This window comes from Humulus lupulus, chromosome 6 (genome assembly GCF_963169125.1).
Source record: "Humulus lupulus chromosome 6, drHumLupu1.1, whole genome shotgun sequence".
NCBI classification, from domain to species: Eukaryota; Viridiplantae; Streptophyta; class Magnoliopsida; order Rosales; family Cannabaceae; genus Humulus; species Humulus lupulus.
Genome location: NC_084798.1, coordinates 164,400,311 through 164,425,603, shown reverse-complemented (window position 1 = coordinate 164,425,603; position 25,293 = coordinate 164,400,311). Strand labels below are relative to the sequence as shown.

The 25,293-nt window shown below is 40.2% G+C and overlaps 1 protein-coding gene across 1 annotated transcript; it reads right to left on the bottom strand.

Annotated features, from left to right (window-relative positions):
• Positions 1 to 2,720: 2,720 nt before the first annotated feature.
• Positions 2,721 to 6,403, bottom strand: LOC133782678 (DEAD-box ATP-dependent RNA helicase 11-like). Its single transcript, XM_062222026.1, has 6 exons — positions 5,354 to 6,403; positions 5,147 to 5,230; positions 4,332 to 4,574; positions 4,015 to 4,182; positions 3,776 to 3,889; positions 2,721 to 3,502 (listed from the first exon to the last, which is right to left on the bottom strand). The coding sequence occupies exons 1-6, from the start codon at positions 6,083 to 6,085 to the stop codon at positions 2,924 to 2,926; spliced, it is 1,920 nt and encodes a 639-aa protein (XP_062078010.1). The 5' UTR covers positions 6,086 to 6,403; the 3' UTR covers positions 2,721 to 2,923.
• Between the last annotated feature and the right edge of the window lie 18,890 nt (positions 6,404 to 25,293).

Sequence of the window (25,293 nt, the reverse complement as noted above, 5' to 3'; positions counted from 1 at the left end):
GAGGTGCCATCAGATTGCCTGACGACAAAGCGGCCTAGTTAGTAGGCAACCTAAGATGATCTATAACTATGTCACGAGGGTATGAAGGATGAAATGGGTTATTCTCGTTATACGAGCTAAAGTTAGTTGAAACCCATCGCGTGGTGCCACGTGATATCCAAAGCTACTCGCCTCAGTTTCTTAACAGTCCCCTGATATTTAGGGATCCTTGTGTCAGAAATGTCGGGTCACTACTTTCCTCGGTAAAGCGGTTTAGTGCAAAACTGCCTAAGGAATCGTAAACCTTAAGCTACCTAGTATTTAACCTAGAGACATTGAGATTTCTATGCCCCAAACAGGTATTCTCTAAACCTATTTGTCATAAGAACTACCCCAGATTAACCCAGAAATCCTTAGTTTTATGGATACTTTTTTTTTTTATAAAAACATATTCGGTTTCACTTATGGAGCCTAAAGCAGAAACCTATTCCCTATTGTCATTCATAAAAAGTCTAAATTTTTTGGATCATGAAGAACAAAGAACTTCGTTCAAAGAAAAGGATGAGATACTTACAGGAAATGTATTTGATGATCAGAGAACGTAGATTCAAATCACGAAAAGCTCCTGGAAAGTTTCAGGGTATTTAAGCACGACGAACAATTTTGAGAATTTTGGGGAAGAAAAAGGAAGTTTGAATGCAAAGGTGGTGAGGTTTGGGACTATTCACCATATTTATACGTAAACCATGGAAATTGACCTAGACTATTTGATGGGGTTGATTCGAGATCCAAGGGTCAGGATCAAACAGACCACACAGCGGTAAAAAGTTGATAAGACAATTATTGCAGTCCTCGAAACCCGAACATACGCCAATTGCAGTAGACCACGTGTCCAGTACTCGAGTGGTAGGCAGGCATGGTTTATGTAGCAGAAGTCTAAAAGCCCCTACTGTGTAGGTCAGAAAATGACGACATCATACACGAGCAGGATTTTGGGGGGCAAATGTTGTACCTTATTTTAGCACGAGTTCATTCACTCAGCTCAGGTACAGCTGGCAGATAAATACACGGAAAAAATAATCAAGTAGAATACATGCTAATTATCCATGTTTATCATGAGCTAAGAACACGTTGGCTGTTAAGCACGAGCTGGGAATCAGATAATTGTCGAAGCACGAGTTTGGAGGAGATATCCAGCTCATGACGATTCAACTATAGTGCATATGTTGGGATCCCCAGAGACTCGGGATATGTTTATACGTTTATTTATGACCAGGTTGTCATATTTATTATCTGAGATAGTAGGAACATATTTATTCTGTTATCAAATTATATGCCAATATAAATGAGAATTATTTGTATTGAATATAGACATTATGTAAATGCGTGATTGACTCACGTGGTTACCCAAACTTGTCCATAGAATTCCCCTATAAATACTGGGAATGTTGGACAGGAAAAGGGAATTATTTTGTAATACCGAAACTCTGCCAAAATAGTGAGAGAAACAGTAATAATAGTGACTCGTGGATTATGTGGATTTTAACCACTGAACCACGTAAAATTTCTGGGTTCTTGAGTGAATTCTGGTTATTTTCATTACGGTTTACCATTAAGCACTAATTTGTCATTATTATTTCTTAATACACTGTTGGCGAAAAACCGCATCAACACTATTTTATTCTAAATATTTTAATATTGTAGTATATGTATATTAGTTTTTATTTTAAAATTATTTTGATTTTTTTCGTTTTTTATGGGTTTTTGAATGATATACCATACCAAAAAATACATATACTGAGATAAAAAATAATATACCAACAAAACATACAAAATTATTACTAAAAAATGTATATACTATGCTAACAAAATTATATACTACTATTAAATATACATACCATGATACAAAATTATATACTATCATTATGTATACATAATATAGAAACTAACTATCATAATATATATATATATATATACCATACCACAAAAAACATATATACTAGTTGGAAAATAATATATCGACAACTCTTAAAAAACTTAAAAAATTAATATAACTTTGAAATAAAAACTAATATATATATACCACTATATTAAAGTCATACACTCCTAAATAAATAAATAAATGTTAGAAAATAACAATGTAGATAATCAACAATATAAAATGATAATTTCTCTATAATTTTTAAAAGAAGTACGTTAACTTCTTGATAACAATATTTTGGGTCATTTACTATAATTTTTTTTTTCTTCATGACAATTATACAGTTGATCTATAATGGTAACACACATCATGTTGGAAAATAGTGATTAATTTATGTTTAATTGATCATATTGTATATATTTGGAATTAGGTTTGTCTGTTTGAGTCAGACTATCGAATCGGTCACAACCAAATCATGCATTTTAGGAAAGTTATTATTTTTGCATGATATTTAAACACTGACATTTATTTCCAAAAAAAAATAAAAAAATTGACATTCTTATTGGATTAATACTTATTATTTGCAGTCTTACACGAAGATTTGCAGCTTCAAAAATCCGTTACTGATTCCAACAGGAATTACAATACTTCTTTAATCTTCTAATCAATCGTTTATTATGCCGATTTCGAGAATCTACTTTCTTCGGTAAAGTTCAATCATTCCGAGAGTTTCTTACAAAAACAAGGAAAATATAATGTAATCAACAAGAGCATTGTGCGTTGCCAAAAATACCATGTAACTAACAAAATTATAATGCCGTAAAAAAAAGATGCTAGAATTTCATTGATCAGAAGAGGTTAAAAAAACTATTGTAAAGATTCAACTGCTGTTTCAAAAACGAGATTCTAACTACAAGGATACAAGTCAAACTTCAGATTTGTAGTTAGTCTTCAGCTAGCATCATTCGTATGTTAAAAACTATTATTATAACTATGACTAGTTGCCAATGAAAAAACCAGCTTCTAGTCCCACCCACTGGCAACTATGTTATCATAACTTTCTCCATATTCATATGGTTTAGCAACATAGGGTTCTGCATCAGCCGAGAGATAATACTCACCACTTGTAGGAACTGCAGTAGAAACATCATATGAAGAGGTCATAGTGCCAGAATCCAAATTTGACTCCTCGCCACCATAGCTGCTGTAGTGTTGATAGGTCTCTCCTCCGGAAGGAGCACTGCGGTAGTCATAACCTCCAAACTGGCTGCCTCCAGAGCGTTGGACTCGGCCAAAGGAAGTTGAGCTCTCAGCATATTGGTTAAGCCATGAAGGAACCTCCTGACTGGATTCTAGCATGAGTTCAACAAGTGCCTTTGCAAGTGGAAAGTTCTTATCGTTGAAGAAAGCCGTTGCAAGACCAGAATTACCAGCACGTCCTGTCCTTCCTATCCTATGAACATAGTCATCTATTTCTCTTGGCAAATCGAAATTGATAACATGAGCAACATGAGGGATGTCCAATCCGCGAGAAGCAACATCTGTTGCCACCAGTATTGGAGTAGTGCCGCTTTTGAATGACTTCAAAGCCCGTTCTCTCTCCTTCATAATTTATAATTTGTTATATACGTTGTGAAGATATATAACATGAATCAGAGAGATGCTATGAAATAGTGAAACTAGCCAATCGTATCACTTTTTTTAGTATCTTGAAACTAGCCACGTCATTGTTTATAAAAATTTGGTGCTTATTTTGTATGCACATATCATTTACTCAAAAGGTTTTTTATTGGACCAAAAAGAAAATGAATCAACTAACACCAGCAATTTATAGACATAAGATAAATGATGTATAAAAAGAAAGAAGATACTAACAAATTGAACTTTGTCCCCATGTATCGCTATTGCTGGAAAGCCATTCATAGACAGCCAGTATTCCAGTGCATCTGCCCCTTTCTTCGTCTCAACAAAAACCAAGGTTAAGGCAAGCTGTGCATGTAAATATCACAAAACCCACTAAAACCAATCAAGAGATCTGAGAAATTGAAGCACCATATAACAACTTGAAAACTGACAAAACAGCGATTTCAAGTAGAAAATAAGACAAATTATACCTTTCCCCGGGTTCCATTTGCCATATGAGTATGAAGGATATGCATTAGATGATTTCTTTTATCCATATCCTCAACATAATCAATCTTTTGTACAATAAGATCAGTGCTTGAACCAACCCTGCCAACCGCCAGAAATATGTAGTTTGAAAGAAAATCTGATGCAAGCTTCTGCATCAATCAAAAAGCAAAACAAATGAACTCATATACTTTAATTCCAGCAAACTTTCACCCTAAACCTAATTGCTCCATCATTCCAGCAAATTTTAGCACTTTGCACAAAAAATAAGAAGCAAAATGGGAAGAAAGAAAAGATCAACCTGAATCTCAGTTGGAAACGTGGCACTAAAAAGCATTGTTTGTCTTGTTCCTGGCAGAGGCATGTCCATTTTCTCAACAATCTTTCGGATCTGGGGCTCAAAACCCATGTCCAACATCCTATCAGCTTCATCCAATGTAAAATATTTTATCAATCTCAGTGAAACTCTCCCCCTCTCAATCATGTCAACTAAGCGCCCAGGAGTTGCAACTAAGATATCTACTCCCCTTTCCAAATTCCGAAGCTACAGAGTTGAGAGAAAACAAAGGCAAACGAATTACAAAGATTAAAAGAGCAGAAGAACATAGCAAATTAGAACAAAGAGTTGATCTCCTAGACCCAAATAAACTGAACTAAATAGTAACACAAGTAAATTAACAAAACTACAACAAATGCCAAATATTTTATCAATCTCAGGGGAATCTCTTCTCAGTCATGTCAACAAAGCGCCTAGAGGTTGCAACTAAGATAACCTCTTTCTAAAATTCCAAAGCTAACGAGCTGAGAAAAAGCAAAGGCATAAAGGATAATAAAGACTAATAAGAGCAGCAAAACATAGCAAATTGTAACAAAGAGTTAATGTTTGTAATGAATACGAACTCTTATGGTTACATAAGCAAATCTACAAGACTACAACCACAACGCCACAAAGCCAAAAGATAAGCACATTATTAATACATACACTAAAAAACAATACCATATAATGCAACTGCAGAGTAAAACGAATCAAAGGAACAGACGGGTCTAGTCTTATCACATTATGCATAACAAATTATGTAAATCTGTACCATTGTCAAAACATGAAAAGAACAAAACCTGATTAGAAATAGATGCCCCACCGTACGCAGCAACAATCTTCAGTCCAGTTTGATATGCAAATTTCTTTGCCTCGTCATGAATCTACCAAAAATCACAATCCCAAAATTTAACACATCAAAACCATAACCCCATCAATGTATTAAATAATAAACACATATAGAGAATCACTAAAAGAACTGATAGTCAGACTCAAAACCGACAGACCTGGCCAGCCAACTCCCTAGTTGGAGAGAGAATGAGAGCACTGGGAGACGCAGTCTGAGCATAACGAGGCTGAGACTGCTTACTATGATGGATGTTCTTCAAAATTCCACTGATGATTGGAAAGCAAAACGCTGCAGTCTTACCAGAACCAGTCTGAGCACAAGCCATCAAGTCCCGTCCAGCAATGGCAATGGGTATGGCATGGCGCTGAATGGGGGTCGGCTTCACGTACTTACACCTCTTGATGTTATCGTTCAAACGCTCACCCAAACATATATCCCTAAATCCATTCACCGGCGCCGGAATGTCCGTACCACTGGTTTCAACCGGTATATCTTCATAAGCATTAAAGTTAATCCCCCCACCATCGCCATTGTTATCATCCTCAACAACCTCTAAATCGTCAAACTTATCAGAAACCTCACTAACGTCCTGGTTCACACTCAGGTTCGATCCCCAGCCAATCTCATAGCCACTCCGCCCGGAGCCGCCACCTCCGACGCGCCCATGGCCTCGTCCACTACGGTTCGAACCATTCCCTCCCGATTGCCTCCCACCAGAGCGATTAGAACGGAAACCGTATTGAGCCAACTCGGCATTAGGCCCGTACGAGCTCGCATTGTCGACGAACGAGCTCCCACCACTGTTGTTAAAGCTCCTTAGGTGCGGAGGAACGTAACGAACCGACCGAGTCGACTTCTGTGTTGACTCAGCATCAGACCAAGCCATCATCGCAAACCAGAGTACCAGTAGCAAAATCGTACGGACAAAATGAAGAACTGAGAGAGAGATGTGTGTGTACGGAGTGATTCAAAATTGCTTTTGTTTACATGAGTGTACGTATTGAGTATAAACGAAAGAATTCGAAAAGGTAAAGATCGCAGTGTAAAATGGAAAGCTCTCCCACCATGACTGACTGAGTTTTCTCTCTCTAAAAAAAGCTGCAACAAATATATATATATAATATCTAATAAAAACAACCTAGAGAAGGAAAGTGTATTAAATATTAATATATTCCCAATATATAAATATTAAATATTCGCTTCTTGAGGAAGGAGAATGAAAGCTTGACATGAATAGTTTTTCTTTTTCTTTTTTTTTTGTCCGAGGGGGCAGGAGAATTACGTGGGAGAGTGGGTTGCCCTTATGGTGGCGCGTGGAAGAACGATTGGTTATAATTTCACGAGAATACCCTTTGTTTATGACGTGACGCGGGATTATTGGTTTGTGGAGTGGGATGTGCAAAGGAATGCATAGGGAATAATGACTTCTCTTTTTGGTGATGGGACCGGTCATTGACGTGGCATTGTGAGATTCGTAGGAAACTTGGTAGGAGTGGGCCTATACGAGAGGGATGGTACGAGTGGTGGGGTTTTTAGTGATATTTTGTTACGCGAATCGAAGCGCGTGGAGACGAGTTGTTAAGCAGCTCAACGGCCTCGAGGAGGGTAAAATTGGAATGTGGATAATTAAAGAATTTTCATTAGGAAAGAATAAATATAGTACATGAGAAAGATGTTGGCAGTAGGTGAGTGACGTAAAAATAATAATCATTAATTATTAATTATATTTGTGTTATTTAATTATTCATATTTATTTGTATAAATAGAGTGTAATGTCATATAAATAATACACAAAGAGTTTTATTTTCTTTTTACATCTCTTAATTACTCTATCTATTTCTTTTATTTATATTTTATATTTCAGTATTCTTAATAGTTTTATAACACGTTATCAACACGATTATCTAACTATCATTGTTTGTAGGATCAAAATATTATGATGAGTCTCTAGCAATAATTATTCGTTGAATCTAAATTTGATGACTCAATATTCAACCACCATTCTTCGTTGATATCAAAAGTCATCATCAAGTTTCTAGTCATCATATTTTATTAAGGTAAAAATCTTCTGTTACAAATGTATGTTTATATCATTATCGTACTATATATTTTGATGATAAAACTTGTATGTATATGAGTTGTTATTTCACTTTTGTTACAATACTTATGAGATAGTTTAATAACTTCTTATCATAAATATGATTATATAGTATATGTTAATATTATCTCACATATTTGATATTGATTTCTCTGTAGTGTTTATTTACAATGTTTACATTAGAAATTGTAAAGTCCAATGTCTATGACATATTGAAAAAATATATTATAAATCATTGATATAAGATCTTGCATATATCATGAAGATTATGCAAAAGTGATATTCATCATTATAATTAATTGATATATATTAAAGAAATATATGTATATATATTCATGTGTTCTGTGAAAAATAAATATAATCAATAAATATTTGTGAATATTCTCTGAAGTGAATGTTTCATCTTTATCAAGAATATTTCATTTATGAATGAGCATTCTGTACGCCCTGATTTTCCAACGGGCTATTAGCGAGCTGAGATATGACCTAATTATATCAGCCACGTGGATACCCCGTGACCGGAGCTGCCGTCGTCAAGTCCTACCTCTTTAGCTCGAGGTAGCCAAAGGTTCGCCAAGATTACTCAAGGGCCGAGTCAGGACTATGAAGGCCGCAGATCGAGAAGGCATCCAGTTTGGGATACGAGCTGGATGTGGAAGCTATGACCTTTTATAAAGTCAACCACGCAATATAAACGTGCATATATCAGACATCACGTGTCTGATATATCCCTGAATTCTCGGACACGCAGCATGAACGTGCATATTCAGGCACCCACGACTGGGTTGGGCCGTGCGGCCCATTATCCCCTTTACCTGTTGATTAGACCACACTTCATTTGTCAGGTTTTAGGAATTAATCATGAATGTCACAGAATTGACATGATGGGTAAGAAGGTCACGGGATTACCCCCCTTACCAACTCCCAGGTGCCCTCTCCTATAAATATGGAGACCCTGGGAGTTGCAAAGGGTTGGATTCTATTGTGTAATGAAATATCTTGTAAAGAATACCAGAAATATAGCAATAATATTGGTTGGTGGAGTAGAAGGATTTTAACCTTTGAACCACCTAAAAACGTAGTTGTGTCATCAGTCCATTTAAAGATCATTTATCTATTTCGGTTCATTATTAAGCACTAATCTCTTTCTCTTATTTTCTTAATTACCTGTTGGCGAAGAACAACGTCAACAATTTGGTGCTTTCAATGAGAGCTAGTTAGATCGGTGCTATCGCAAACATCCAACTATGGTGACCACTCGATCAAGACACGGGAACGAGGCAGAACAACATGATGGGCAGGAGGCTCATCATGCCACCATCTCTGGTGAGCAAAATCTTGAAATCCAGCAGCGGCCGGGCAAGCAACCGATAGGCCAGGATGACACTGGAAGTTCGGCACCCCGGCCACCTAATCCGAACCCGAATTTTTACACGGCGGTAGAGATGGAGAACGCTCAGCTGAGGAGCCAACTGGCGAAAGCTAGTTAGCAGATTAAGGAGGTGTTGGCTCGGTTACCCCCTCTTACAACCGACGATAACGTCGGAAAGAGGCAAGGCGAGACTCGTAAGTCCCGCCGGGCTAATCGGTCCAGGCCTAGCCGCTCGGACAGACCTCCGACGTCCAACTCTATTCCCTCATCGCACCATCAAGAGGAAAACTTCGAAGAAATACCCAGAGCCGAACAACAGTATAGCCGCTCGGTCCGAACTTCAACTCCCAGCTCACTACCAGCCTCAAGCACGCCCAGGAGGGCTTAAGGGAATTCTAGAAGGAGATCCGAGGAGGGCTCACAGCACCAGCCCGTCCCTGCCAGCCGTCCTGCGCCTCGTCCAGATCGCCAGGCACGGGGCCCGCAGGTTGCCAGGGCCGAAAGGCCCCCACCTAACTTGATCCGCCCTGACGGAACCAGGATTGCATCCCTGGCCAGACATCCTCCGTCACCAATAAGATATCCATCTCCTCCTCGGCCTATCTAAGATATTCCAGCTTATGGAAGCAGCAGGAGAAACCTGCCATCCGTAGGACCTTCCCGTCGTAGCAGGGCGCCTAGAGGGAGCCCGGATCCTCACCCCCAGAGGCGGACTTCGAGCTTCTCTAACGGGAGCTATTGGACCAGCAGTCGCCGAAGTGACCTTTCTGGCGGAGACCTGCGTCAGCGCTTAAGCTCGGAGCAAAGTCCTCAAGCCACCCCAAGGGGCAACCTACGAGATCGCCTTAACTCTCATAGGGGGGACCCGGTAGGAGGTGGTAGCCATGCTCGTTCAGGGGGAGACCTGTCCGAGGTACGTAACGGCGGGAATGCCCCAAATAACCTATCTCAAGATAGGAGGGGCAATAACCCACCAAACATATACAATGGATCCGGAGCTGTTGAACAGCCCCGGAGTAAATAAGGAAATCAGAACAAAACCCTTGAGCGCCTGGCTCAGATGGAGGAGCTAATGAGGAAGCTCCTGTCGGAGAAAGAGAAAGACGAATATGATTCGGGGGACGAGCTTGAGCTCTTCGCCCCAGCATAGCAGCAACTGCATACCCACCCGGTTTTCGTATGCCGCACCTGTCCAAATTCAACGGAGACGGAGATCCGTCGGATCATCTGGGGATGTTCAATACCCTGATGATGGCCCACAACATTGGCCCTAAGCTGAGGTGTCTGATATTTCCCTCCACACTGACTGGACCAGCCAGACAGTGGTTCAAACAAAGCAAGAAACAATCAATCAGCTCCTGGAAAACTTTCTCTGCTGACTTCAAAAGGGCATTCCGAGCCTCCCAGGCTTCCCGCGTCCAGGCCGACTCCCTGGCTAACGTGAGGCAACAACCCGACGAGCCTTTGAAGGCTTACTTGAGCAGGTTTGCGAACGTCGCTGCTCGGGCCAGAGACGCAGATGACAGCTCCAAGCTAATGGCTTTGAGAACTGGAATCCTCGTCGGAGGGGGACTCTGGAATGAAATACAAAGGGAGTCAGCTCAGTAAACGAATTCCTGAATAGGGCCCAAGGATGGATCAACTTGGAGGAAGCACAAGCCTCAGCTGCAGGAACCAGCCAGGTTCCTGATCAGCCCGCTGGAGTGGGAACGGAGGTCGTGACAGCGACCCAGAACGTTACACAGAATAACCAGTTCGGTGGAGGCAAAAGAAAGGGGAACGACGAGGGCAACCCGCACGGCCCAAAGAAGAATAAGTCCGTAGAAAAATTTAAGCCAGTCTACGCGACTTATATAGAGCTCACCCACTCTAGGGAGAACATCTTCCTAGCGAACTCTGCTCGCCTCCCCTGGAAGAAGCCGGAGCCGTTAAAGCACCAGAAGGGGAAGAGAGACACCTCCAAGTTTTGCCGTTTCCACAACGACGTTGGCCACAATACTGATGATTGTAGGCATTTGAAAGATGAGATCGAAACTCTCATCAGAGCCAGCTCCTTGGCTCAGTACGCGCGGAACAGGGTTCCAACAAGTCGACCTGCTTCGGAAGTCCCGGTCAGTCAGCCCGAGTCTCGGGTCGATCAATACGTCCCTCCTCCAGTGATAGGAGGAGAGATATCCACAATCTCGGGAGGTCCGCATTTGGCTGGTACGAGCAGGGGTGCCCAAAAGAGGTACGTAAATGAACTCAAGGCGCATAATGGAGTAGAGTTCGTCCCGGAGCAGCATTTGCCAAAGCAACAGCGATTGGAGAGGCAACCAATCATTTTTACGGAAGAAGATGCTGGCCATGTTTGGTTCCCTCATAACGACCCCCTGGTCGTAGCAGTGCAGCTCGCTAATCAGAGGGTTAGGAGAGTGCTGATCGATAATGGGAGCTCGGTAAACTTTCTATTGTGGTCCACGCTGGAGAAGATGGGTCTGACTGTCGCCGAGCTGAAGGCGACCTCCATGATGTTGTATGGTTTTTCGGGAGAAGGATCAGCGGCTATAGGGACGATCGAGCTGGTGATCACCTTAGGAAAGGGACCTTGGATAGTCTCAAAACTCCTTGAATTCGTGGTCATCGACTGCCCCGCTGCATACAATGCTATTTTGGGCCGACCCACACTTATAGCTTTTGAAGCCATCACCTCCGTTCGCCATCTCGTGCTGAAATTCCCTTCTTCCACGGGGATATGCACGGTCCGTGGCGATTATCTTGCTGCCAGGGAATGCTACAACATTTCCATGAAGGGGAAATCAAAACCTGGGCAGCTAACGATGGCCATCCAAGGTGGAGGAGAGGAATCTCAGGAACCTTTAACTAATCCTGAGATTGAAAAACCTCAGAGCGCCGAGGGGGAAAGTATCATCCTAAGTGAGGATATCGACCCCCGAATAGGCGAGGACAAGTCCGAGCTCCAAGCTATTGAAGAGCTCGAGGAAGTAAACATCGATCGACAAAATCCTTCATGGATGGTCAAGCTCGGGAAAAACCTCTGTAGCAAGAGGAAAGTGGAGCTGATCAAGTTTTTGCAGGATAACCTGGATGTGTTTGCATGGTCACACGAGGACATGGTGGGAATCAGTCCAAATGTCATCATGCACACCCTTCATTTGGATAAGAGCGTTCCTGCAAAGTCCCAGAAGCAGAGGCGCCTGGGAACAACTCGGGCTGAGGCCTTAGAAGAAGAAGTAGCCCGGCTCAAGAAATGCGGCTTTATCCGTGAAGCCAAGTTTCCGGTTTGGGTCGCCAACCCCGTGCTGGTCCCGAAGCCCAACGGGAAATGGCGGACCTGCATCGACTTCTCCGACCTGAATAAAGCCTGCCCCAAAGATTGTTTTCCCTTGCCAATGATTGATCAATTGGTGGATGCCACGGCGGGGCACGAGCTCATGTCCTTTATGGACGCGTACTCAGGCTATAATCAGATCGCCATGAATCCGGTGGACCAGGAGCACACCAGCTTCATGACCTCGACTAACGTCTATTGTTACAAGGTCATGCCATTCGGGCTGAAGAACGCCGGCGCTACATACCAGAGATTAGTGAATAGAATGTTCGCCAACCAGATCGAGAAGAACATGGAAGTGTACGTTGATGACATGCTGGTCAAGTCAAAGACTGCCGATAACCATGTTTTCGACCTGGAAGAATGCTTCAAGATACTAAGAGAATACGACATGAGGCTTAACCCTCAGAAGTGCACTTTCGGGGTCGCGTCTGGAAAATTCCTGGGTTTCATTGTCAACACTAGAGGAATCGAGGTGAACCCCGATAAGATCAGGTCATTGCTCGAGCTTCCCTCACCTAGGTCGCGTAAAGACGTCCAAGGCCTGACAGGAAGGGTGGCAGCCCTAAATCGGTTTATTTCAAAATCCATCAACAAGTGCCTGCCATTCTACAACCTGCTCCGAGGAAATAAGAAATTCGAATGGACAGAGGAGTGCGAAAGTGCTTGCCTCGACCTGAAGGCACATCTGGCCGAGCCGCCCGTATTGTCCAAACCAAAGGCAGGAGAGCCCCTTTTTCTCTACCTAGCTGTCACAAAGGATGCAGCTAGTCACAGAGGATGCAGCTGTACCACGAGCAGGGGCTTGGGGGGCAAATGTACGCCCTGATTTTCCAACGGGCTATTAGCAAGCTGAGATATGGCCTAATTATATCAGCCACATGGATACCACATGACCGGAGCTGCCGTCGTCAGGTCCTACCTCTTTAGCTCGAGGTAGCCAAAGGTTCACCAAGATTACTCAAGGGCCGAGTCAAGACTATGAAGGCCGCAGATCGAGAAGGCATCCAGTTCGGGATACAAGCTGGATGTGGAAGCTATGACCTTTTATAAAGTCAACCACGCAATGTAAACATGCATATATCAGACATCACATGTCTGATATATCCCTGAATTCTCGGACACGCAGCATGAACGTGCGTATTCAGGCACCCACGACTGGGTTGGGCTGTGCGGCCCATTATCCCCTTACTTGTTGATTAGACCACACTTCATTTGTCAGGTTTTAGGAATTAATCATGAATGTCACAGAAGTGACATGATGGGTAAGAAGGTCACGGGATGACCCCCCTTACCAACTCCCAGGTGCCCTCTCCTATAAATATGGAGACCTTGGGAGTTGCAAAGGGTTGGATTCTATTGTGTAATGAAATATCCTGTAAAGAATACCAGAAATATAGCAATAATATTGGCTGGTGGAGTAGAAGGATTTTAACCTTTGAACCACCTAAAAACGTAGTTGTGTCATCAGTCCATTTAAAGATCATTTATCTATTTCGGTTCATTATTAAGCACTAATCTATTTCTCTTATTTTCTTAATTACCTGTTGGCAAAGAACCGCGTCAACACATTGAAATGTTTTATGATTGATGCAAGTAGAAACTTATTTTTGAAGTCTCAAAAGTATTTTTTAGAAAATTGCATCAAAACATCAAAATATGAAATAATTAGAATATAATTGACGAACAAGGTGAATTGATTAGTAAATTATCTTTGAATGTTGAATTGAATATATGTGAATTGTACAATGAATAAGTTAACATGTATTTCAATTTCATTGTACATTTAAAATATTTAGTCATCATTCCCTAAAGAGAATGATAGAAAATGAAATTTTATTTTAAAGCAGATTATCGATATTCCATATATTAGCCATGTTATCATATATGTAATTTTTCTTGCCAGAAGCAAGTAATGCATTTTCAATATTATTCCCTAAAGTGAATAATACTCAAATATTTATTGGTGATAATAAAAATATATAGTCACTACTTATGTCAATTATTCATTGTACATTCCTAGATAGAGCTATAAATACGGGCCGGGCTTTCTAGCACGGCACGAGCCCGGGAGGCACGAGCACGACATGCCACGAAAAAATATGGGCCTGGGCCAGGCACGACACGAATTGAAAATTGGCACGGCACAACATGGGCCTGAGCACGGCACGATAGGACAAGCCCGAAGGCACGACATGGGCCGGGCCCATGGGCCGTGCTGGGCCTACTCTTTCAAAAATGGGCCGGCCCGGCCCAGCACGAATTGAATACAGGTTGGGCCCGGCCCGAATTTATCGGAGGCACAAAAATGTGGGCCAAGCCGGCCCGGCCCACATTTATAGCTCTATTCCTAGAAGTGAATGTCCAAATTACTGGTATTATAGTAAACTTTGTCATTAGTCATAATATATACAATTATATTTCTCAAATTGTTAGAAAAACTACAAAGATTATTTGAAATGGTTCTTGAAGAAACCTTAACACAATTAATAGCTAAACCAGTCATACAATTTCTATATAATAGTGAATGTGGCAAGAAATGAATTATCATATGTACCAATCGTACATTTAATATATTTAATATATCAAGGTGTTATCCCTAAAATATCCAGAGTTGACATATCGAATGAGAAAGTGGCATGTGGTATCACAAATCAGGGAAAAATGACGAAGTATTGAATAAAGACCGATGAGAAAAAAAGATAGGTCCAAGACCTATAGAAAGTCAGCTAGTCCTAAACCCCCTAGGGGTGGTCGCCCTGACATTGGCCCCCTAGGGGTGGTCGGCCTAAGCATGCCCAAGAACCCCTTGGGGTGGTTGACCCACCCTATCCTTCATAGGGTGGTCGACCTACACTCCCAAAGACACTTCACTGGGTAAAACTCACATTCGTTCAAACTAAGATCAATAGGCCTAGCACCCAGAAGATCACAGGCCTAGCACCCAGAGGACCAACGGTTCTAGCACCCAAGCTCTAAAGGGTTGTCGAGCCTAGCACCTAAGTCTCATAGACCAATCAAGACTTAGCGTTTTCTCGAAGGTCTCAAACATGCATCATCACCACGATCCATAGAAGACAACAAGAAGACCCACGATCTCATAATCATGGGAAGGTGGACACGTATCTCCACTCCCAATGATCGTGTACCAAACCACAATCCCACTCTTACTGATCATGTAATAGCCCCTGGGTACTATAAATAAAGGACCTAGGGCTTCGTTTTAGAGGACTCTTTTCTAGAATTTTTGGATCGATATTTTGGGCAAACTTGTGACGAGTGAAATCCGAGTTTATCTTTGTAATTGTCTATCGAGTGATTCAATACAAAAGACTAAGTGGATTAGGTTATTACTGTTCAGAAGAACATGGTTGAACCACTATAAATTCTTGTGTGTTTTTGTTTAGATATTTGTACTCTGTCGTATATTAAATTCATTCTGTTCAAAAGGTGTCGTATATTGTACATACGATCGTTGGCCAATTTCACAAGTCAACATTTTTTTGCATTCAATGAGAGTGTGAAAATCAGAAAACGCACTTTCATCAGTTTTATGATGCCTCCAAAATCCAGTCAGATAAAGAAGACGGCTCCCAGGGATTCCACTACTCAGGATCCCATCGATCCCATTAACAAACCTCAGGTGGAGGTTGGAGACTAACCTGATGCAGAAGATCCACAGGATGCTCACTAGGAGGAGATGACACAATTTCTGGCGAGGCAGGAGGCCTTTGCTGCAGAAATTGCCTTCAGAGGGCGACTATGGAACGACAACGAAGGGAGATAGATGAGCAGGTCCAGAGGATGATCCAGAGGGAGCAGGAAGTTGACTGCAAGTTGTTGTTGCCCTTGAGGCGGCTACCCAGTTAGCCTGAGCTAACGTAGAAGCAGTTGCTCAGGCGGTGAGGGAGGCTCAGGCCAAAGCAGCAGGAATGCAAGACAGTAGTAATAGGGAGTCCCAAGGGAGGATTCGAACCCCAAGGATTCTCTCAGAGCCACTCTCCTAGAGACAGAATGAAAAGGCACAGTCCAAGACTGCCTCCTCCATGATTAAGAAGAATAACACTACATCTTGGAGTAAGAGTGTTACCAACCCGAAGGCCTCCTCCCAGGGGGACAGGCGAAACAACGAAGGAGATGAGGGCCAAACATTTGAGAGGCGTGACAGGAATGGAAATGACTGTTCAAAGTCTCAAAGTCATGTAGGAGGAGAGGCTCGGGGGCAGGGTCACACCAACAAGGGCAAGGCGGACCTACCACCCCTACACCATCAGTCTCGCAAGGGAAAGGAACCGATGAACAACACCAATACCATGTTCGATAGGCTCGGGAAAGATGCAAACCCTTAGGATCTGAGGGAGGTCATCAACAGGAGGACCGGCGCTCAGGAGGGGGTACCAAGGACGTCTACCCCACCTGGAGCGGCGATCCCACCAGCAGTGCAGGCTTAAATAGATGCACTCGTCATGGCTGTCCAGGATCTAACAAAGAAACCTTCCGATATCGAGCTGGCTCATCCCTTCAGTGCCAAGATCCAAGCTGCTCAACCACCATCGAAATACAAGACCCCAAAACTTCCAACATACTGGGAAGGATGACCCAGTACGACACATTGGAAAGTTTGAGGATCAGATGGAGTTACTCGGTGTAGAGCATGATTATAGGTGCAGGGTATTCCTTACCACTCTCTCCGACTCAGCTCAGGAATGGTATTGGAAATTCAAACCTAGATCCATCACTTATTGGGAGCAGTTCAGGAAGGAATTTTGCAAGGTCTTCAGTGCCGAACAGATTCAACCAGTTTATGCCAATCAGCTAGCTGACATCAAGCAAGGGAAGGATAAATCCCTGAAGGACTACATCAAAAGATTCATGAGAGAGGCAAACCGAGTGTCGATAGTAGGAGATGATGGGAAGTTTGTTGCCATCTCAGCAGGAATAATTTATCGTAGTCCCTTGTGGGATAGCATACACAGGAACCCCATCAACACCTTGCAAGAGTTCTTAGACCGAGTAGACAAATACATGAAGCTAGATCACACTATCATGAAGGAAGAAAAAGGCATAAATCATCCGACCACTATTAAGGCAGACAAGAACGACGTAAACCCTCAGAGCAACAATGGGGGCAATGGTAAAAAGAGGAGTACCTCAGGGGCCGAGTAGGGTGGAGAAAAGTAGGCTAAGTCAACACCAACCGACAAACAGCCTAAGCATCAACCCTACCAGCCCAGGTTCACCAATTATACTATCCTGATTACATCAAGGGCCAAGATTTACTTGGCAACATACCAGAATGTACCATAACAAAAGCCACCACCCTTGCCTTCAAAAGGAAAGAAGGACAAGAATAAGTTTTGTCATTTCCATAATGATTATGGGCACGACACAAACAAGTGCAAACAATTGAAGGATGAGAAAGAGCTTCTCCTCCGATCAGGAAACTCTCGAGGTACCGAGTCAAGACCAAAACCCCAGGCAGAAATCCAGAGTTCTGAAGGAAGAGGAATCCACCATGGGAGCCAGCAGTCGTGGACTTCACATTGGATACCATATGTGGGGGCCCCACATAGCAGGCAACAGTAACAATGATCGTGAGCGATATGAAAGGACCCTAAGACATGAGGTAGGGGAGTCTTTCCAGTGCATGGCAGTCGAGGAACAGTCTCCAAAAAATCTGAAGTATGAAAGGGAAACTCTCACTTTTACGAAGGATGACGCCAAGCACGTGAGGTACCCCACAATGACCCTCTGGTCCTTAGTGATGCCATTCGGCTTGAAGAACGCATGAGCCACCTACAAGCGTTTAGTGAATGGCATGTTCCGAGACTTGGTCACATCGATGACATGTTGGTCAAGTCCAAAGAAGCTGGAGGGCATGTTTGAGACTTGGAGGAATGATTTGCAATACTTAGAAAGTATAACATGAAGTTAAACCCTCTTAATTGCTCGTTTGGAGTTGGTTATGGTAAGTTTCTTGGATACATAGTTAATTCACGTGGAATCGAGGCTAACCCCGAGAAGATCAAAGCATTGACCGACATGAAGTCACCTACCACAGTAAAATAAGTGCAAAGCTTAACAGGGAGAGTAGCTGCACTAAGTAGGTTCATATCGAAGTCAACGGACAAATGCATCCCTTTCTTTAACTTACTGAGGGGCAGCAATAAGATCCAATGGATTGAGGAATGTGAGAAAGCCTTCCAAGCCTTGAAGGAGCATCTCGCTTAACCTCCCATCCTAGCGAAGCCAATAGATGGTAAAGTACTATTCATCTAATTTGCAATCACCGAGCATGCAATCAGCGCTGCTTTGGTAAAAGAAGAGAATAGGGTACAACACCCTATGTACTATATTAGTAAAAGGTAGTAGGTGCGGAGTCTAGGTATACCCCTCTTGAAAAGCTAGCCTACTGTTTAGTAATCGCCTCTCAAAAGTTGTGTCCATACTGCCAAGCTCACTTGATCCCAGTCTTGACCGATTAATAGCTGAGACAAGTTCTTCAGAAACTAGAGGCCTCGAGATGATTATTCAAGTGGGCAGTGGAACTAGGACAGTTTGATATCACTTATCATTCGAGGATGATGATAAAAGGACAAGCATTGGCAGACTTCGTAGTCGAAGGCACCAACCTTGAAGACCCTTCCTAACAATAAGAGAATGAAGATACCGAGAAGGAAGGATATACTCCCGTATGGAAGCTATATGTTGATGGACCATACAATGAACACAACTCAGGTGCAAGAATCATATTGATAACTCTGGAGAAACATCAAATTCACTGCGCTCTCAGATTTCGATTCAACGCTTCAAACAATGAGGCTGAGTACGAGGCATTAATGTTAGGAAAACTTTATACATGATCTTTATTTATTATCATGTAGATTTAATATTAAAAAAATTAATATGAGATAACCTAGAACATGTTTCTAAAATTGAATTCAAAGAGAAGCAAAGACAAGAATACTTACAGTATACGCAGCAGAATTAAAGAGTCATTCCTTCAGTTTCTCTAACTCTTGTATTCTCTCTGTTGCAGAGTATTATCAAGAAACTGAACCGATCTTCTATTTTCTTCACAGCCTTCCAATGTATCCTTAGAATCACCTAGACTAGTGTGGGCAATTCTCAACACATGAGATAGATATAGAGAGAAGAAGAGAAAATAACAAAGAGGCTTAGAAAAGGACTTGTGTTTAGAGAGAATCTAAAACTATCAGAAAATCTGACTTGTGACTTATCAAACTTATGTTTTGACTTCTCTCTAAGCACTCATTTTATAGACTCAATCAGGCCATTTAATTTAATTAAAAAATCAATAAAATAATAGCAATTTTAAAGCCCTAGGTAGAAATTATCATGGGCTTAAGGCCCGTGAAATTTCTCATTTGATTATAAGCCCATTGGACTTAGAAACAAGACCTGTATTATTTTCTATTGATTTAATTAATTAAATAATCATTTAAATCCTTTATCAAATTAATTATTTATAATTTGAACCTTGATTTAAACTTAGTTATTAATTTAGATACCAATTTATCTTAATTAATAAATCTGCCATAATTTCTCTTTTCTTCTCTAAATTACACATCTCTGTGAAACAATCCAAAATTGACCTGGTCAACTTTGATAATTCTAATTGATAGTTAAATCAATTAATTGAGGCTATCTAGATGATTTTATCCAAGGTACAATGGGGACCATGGGCCTATGAAATCAAGCTCCAATAAGTTATCATAAATCTAACAAATAAATTTGCTAACTTATTAATTCCTCGTGACTCCACTATAGACTTGGAATTGCACTCTTGAATTCATAGAACGCTCTATAACAAATATAGATACGCTATTAATTATCCATTGTTACAACCATAATAGTCACTCAATCCTCTATAGACGGTCTACAATGAGATAGGACTAAAAATACTGTTTTACCCCTCATTGTATTTTATCCTTAAAACACTTAGTTCCTTGTAAATGATATTTCAGTAAACTAATTTAATTACTGAAACGAGATCTCTATCATTTAATACCTTGAACCAAACTAAAAGGAAACCATAATTTTACTTCTTCATCAGAAGCTATAGATGTTCATATCTATGATTAACACCCCCACTCAATTATATTACCGAGTTCCCAAGATGTAAGTATGGGCTAGTCCGTAGGGTAAGCTGGTAACGAACAAGTCAAAGAACTCAAATAATACAATCAGTTAGAATACTAATCACTCAGAATTGAGATTGAATTGACCTATGGTCAACTGTATGATATGACTAGAATAGATAATAACGTCCATCCCAAAAACAAAGGGAAAAATATCCCAAAAAACAAAGGGAAAAAGGGTAATGAGAAACCTTTGGGTCCAAAAACCAACCCAAACAAGTTTCAGGGTGAGAAAGGTTCTTGCTTTGTGTGTGGGAAAAAGGGTCACTATGCTAGAGAGTGTAGGCATAGAAAATACCAACGAGGACCTAAGGTGAACGCAACTCAAGAGGAAAACATAGTTGCTACCCTTAGTGAGGTAAATGCGGTCCAAGGCAAGGTGAAATGGTGGTGGTATGATACATGTGCCACCGTCCATGTCACCTATGAAAAATCATTGTTCAAGACCTTTGAAGAGTCAAAGGGCAACCATGAAATTCAAATGGGCAATGAGGGCAAATCCAAGGTACTTGGCAAATGTACCATTGAAGTCTTTTTCACCTCCGGCAAGAAAGTTACATTAGTGAATGTACTTTATGTTCCCGAAATGAGTAGAAAATTGGTAAGTGGTGATTTGCTTGGCAAGCCCAGCATTAAAGCCCTTTTTGAGTCCGGTAAACTTATACTTACCAAATCAAATGTATTTTTGGGAAATGGGTACTCTTGTGAGGGTATGGTTAAATTGTGCACTAATGATGTAACTTTCAACGTTATCAATAAAAATGCTAATTCCGCCTATATTGTTGAGTATGATTCTTTATTTTTGTGGCATCTTAGACTATCGCATATATGTGTTTTCTACCATGAAAAGAGTAGTTAGATGTGGTATGATTGCATGCAATATTAAAAACTATGGTAAATATGAAACATGTGTTAAGGCAAAAATGATTAAGAAACCATTTCCTAGTGTAGAAAGATCATCTAATTTACTAGATTTAATCCATAGTGATCTTTGTGAATTAAATGGTGTTTTAACTAGAGGTGATAAAAGACATTTTCTTACTTTTATAGATGATTTTAGTAGATATACCTATGTGTTTCTTTTAAAGCATAAAGATGAAACTTTTGATGCTTTTAAATTGTATAAATTAGAAGTTGAAATCAACTAAATAAAAAGATTAAGGTGCTAAGAAGTGATTGAGGAGGAGAGTACTTCTCTAATGAATTCAATACATTTTGTGAAGAAAATGGTATAATTCATGAGTGCACTGCACATTATACACCACAACACAATGGTGTTGCCGAAAGGAAAAATAGGACTTATTTAGAGATGATAAATTCTATGTTGGTGTTTTCTAAGTTGAACTTCAACTTATGGGGTGAAGCGCTTTTAACCGCTTGTCACATTCTTAATCGAATACCGATGAAGAAAAGTGAGATATCTCCATATGAGTTATGGAAAGGAAGAAAACCCAACATAGGGTACTTCAAAGTGTGGGGGTGTCTTACACATTGCAAGAAAAACGAACCTAATAGAACAAAGTTAGGTTCAAGAGCCATAAAGTGTGCTTTTGTTGGTTATGCCAACAATAGTAAAGCTTATAGGCTATTAGACTTAGAGTCTAATATTGTGATTGAATCTAGAGAAGTTGAATTTTTTGAGAATATGTTATGTGACAACAATTCTCAAGCTTCAACATCTCTAAAGGAGAATTTGTTATATGAGAACAATTCTCAAGCTTCTACATCCAAAGTTGATTCTCAAGAGGAGAATTCTCAAAAGGATGTAAAGCAACCCTTTGAACCTAGAAGAAGTCAAATGCTTAAAAATCATAAAAGTCTAGTAGTGGATGAGATAGATTTTCAACGAATTTCATTCTACATGGTAGAAGGAAATAAAGAGGAAGTTATTAGGAAAATTCCTATTGTACTTCTCGTTGAGGATGATCCTAAGATTTATGGAGAAGCTATGCAATCGATAGATAGTGCATTTTGGAAAGAAGCCATCAATGATGAGATGGATTCCATTCTTTCCAATAACACTTGGGAATTGGTAGACCTCCTACCGGGGTCTAAGCCAATTGGGTGTAAGTGGGTATTTAGAAGAAAATACCACATTGACGGCATTATCCAAACCTTTAATGCTAGATTAGTAGCTAAAGGGTTTAGGTAAAAAGAGGGTATCGATTATTTCGATACCTATGCGCCTGTTGCAAGAACAACTTCTATAAGAATTTTGTTCATTTTAGCTTCTATACACAACTTGTATGTTCATCAAATGGAAATGGCATTCCTTAATGGTGACCTCAATGATGAGGTCTATATGGAACAACTTGAAGGGTTTGTCCTACCAAAATATGAACATAAAGTATGTAGACTTGTAAAATCCTTTTATGGATTGAAACAAGCTCCTAAGCAATGGCATGAGAAATTTGATCAAGCCATCATGTCTAATGGGTTTAGACATAACAATGGAGACAAGTGTTTGTATTCCAAAACTTGTAAGGGATATGTGATCATTGTTTGCTTATATGTGGATGACATGCTTATTCTAAGTAATAGCATGAAAGGGATAGAAGAAACGAAGAGGTTTCTATCATCAACCTTCAAGATGAAAGATCTTGGAGAAGTTGACACCATACTTGGTATCAAAGTAAAGAAACATAGTGGGGGTTTTGCGTTAGGGCAAGCCCACTATGTTGAGAAAGTATTGAACAAATTTAACCATCTCAAGGTTAAAGATGCCAATACTCCATTCGATCATAGTGTAAAACTAGAGAAGAATGAAGGAAGAGCAGTGGCTCAATTGGAGTACGCTAGTGCTATAGGGAGTCTAATGTACGCTGCCCAATGTACTAGACCTGATATAACATTTGCGGTAAGTAAACTTAGTAGGTTTACAAGTAATCCAAGTGTGGATCACTGGAAGGCAATTGGAAGAGTCCTAGGTCATCTCAAGAAAACCAAATGAATAAGCCTTCACTACCCCAAATTTCCTTCAATTTTAGAAGGATATACAGATGCAAGTTGGATATCCAATCTTGGGGATAACTTGTGCACAACTGGTTGGGTATTTACACTTGGTGGAGGTGCAATTTCTTGTGGTTTCAAGAAACAAACCTGTATACCTCATTCCACTATTGAAGCAGAGTTTATAGCTCTAGCTGCTACCGGCAAAGAGGCCAAATGGTTAAGGGATCTGTTGATAGAGATTCCCCTAATCAAAGAGAATATATCTACTATATCAATACATTGTGATAGCCAAGCGACATTGGCTAGAGCATACAACAGAGTGTATAATGGGAAGTCTAGGCATATTAGTCTAAGACATGGATATGTAAGAGAATTGATTCAAAGAGGAGTCATCTCAATATCCTATGTGAGAACAAGTGAAAATCTGGCGGATCCTTTCACTAAGTCACTAACGAGGGATTTAGTGGCTGCATCATCTCGAGGGATGGGACTTAAACTCCCTAAAGAGATTTACGATTGATGGTAACCTATCTTAACACTAGTTATTCTACTAGTGTTAGGTTCAATAGGTAACAGCAAGTTAATAAAGTGAATATTAGTTGTACTCAAAACAAGTCCTTTTTGAGATATTGAGTACTTGTGTGTTACCAAGTTGAGGGTTAAAACCGAAAGGCTTGTTAATAGAATTCAGTCTTGTGAAGACAAGTATTTTTGGTAACAAAATACTGTAAGAATTCTACCTATATGGACCTAGGGGTGGTGTCACCTCTCATGAGAATTGGGAGTATTCTCAAGAACATCCATGAATGGAAAGTGCACATGGCCATTAATGGTGCAAAGCGAGACATAGAGGTCTCAAATGAACATCGCAAATGTGTGTGTGTTATCACCAATTTGTTATCATGAAAAGATGGTTCAATGCCTAGTGCAACCAAATTTTTGACAAATTTTGTGATAATTACACTATAGTAAAGTTCAAGTTGAAAAATAATTTGCTTTATGCACTAATGCAATGACTCCTATAAGAGAGAGTTCTTATTTAATCAAGAGGGGGATATGTTATATTTTAAAATATAATGATTGATTAAATAAGTGTTACAATAGATAACTATTTAATCTAGTGGGAGAATGTTATATTATTTTATAATATAATGTAATATTATATTATAATATAATATTTTAGATTAAATAAATGTGACAAAGAGTGTCACATATTGTAACATATAATAGAGAGTTACAATATTTAGATATATGAGATATATCCAAATAATGTAACATATTTGGTGTTACAAATTTGTAACTTCCAAATATTACCCTTTATTGTGTAAATTTGGTGTTACACAATATTGAGATGAATTTCATAAAGCCATATGTGAAATAGTTGTTAGAGATATGATTTTAACCTCTATAATGTGTTTTGGGGGTTACAAAATCATTTGGGAGGGTTTGGAATCGTTTGGAAAAACATCACATTTTTAAGTGCTGAAAATGGTCAGTGGCCGCGGCCTGTGGGACAGAGAGTAGTGGCCGCGGCCACTAATGTCTCTGGCCGCGGGCACAGGCCAAAACTGACCATTTTTTTTCTTCATTTTTTTCAATATATGTTGAACGGCTCAAAAAACTCAAATAACTCCCAAATCTCATTTTTAATTCCATATTAATCCAATTAAACATTGGTAACAGCCATGGGGGTTGGTGGAATTTGAAATTCAAAGGGTGTCTCTAAACTCTATAAATAGGAGCCTATATCTCACTTGAAAGACACAACATTTCTATCCATTAGAGCACTTGGCTAGAAACACCTTGAGGCTTGATAATTCCAGAAAGCTTTTCCAAAATCTGAGAGAGATCTCTTAGTGCTTGAGTTAGGGGGAAATAAGCTTTTGGACAAAGGTTTTAAACCTTATTCAAGTAGGTGATCCCCAACCCTCTTCACTTAGGTTGTGTAAGTGAGAGTTTACTTGTGTTTCTGTTCTTCATTTTATTCTATTGCTTTTCTTTTTATTCTCTTGTTCTATTTACTTGTATATTTTGTTTAAGATTTGTAATCTTCTATTTTGTTTCAAACACCTTTGCTTTACTTGTAATCTTTTGCTTAGAGTTGTATTCTCACTATTCTCTTCTTCTTCATCATCTTCTTCCTTTTCTTTGTTTATTTGTAATTTTCAGTTATAGAGTTGTA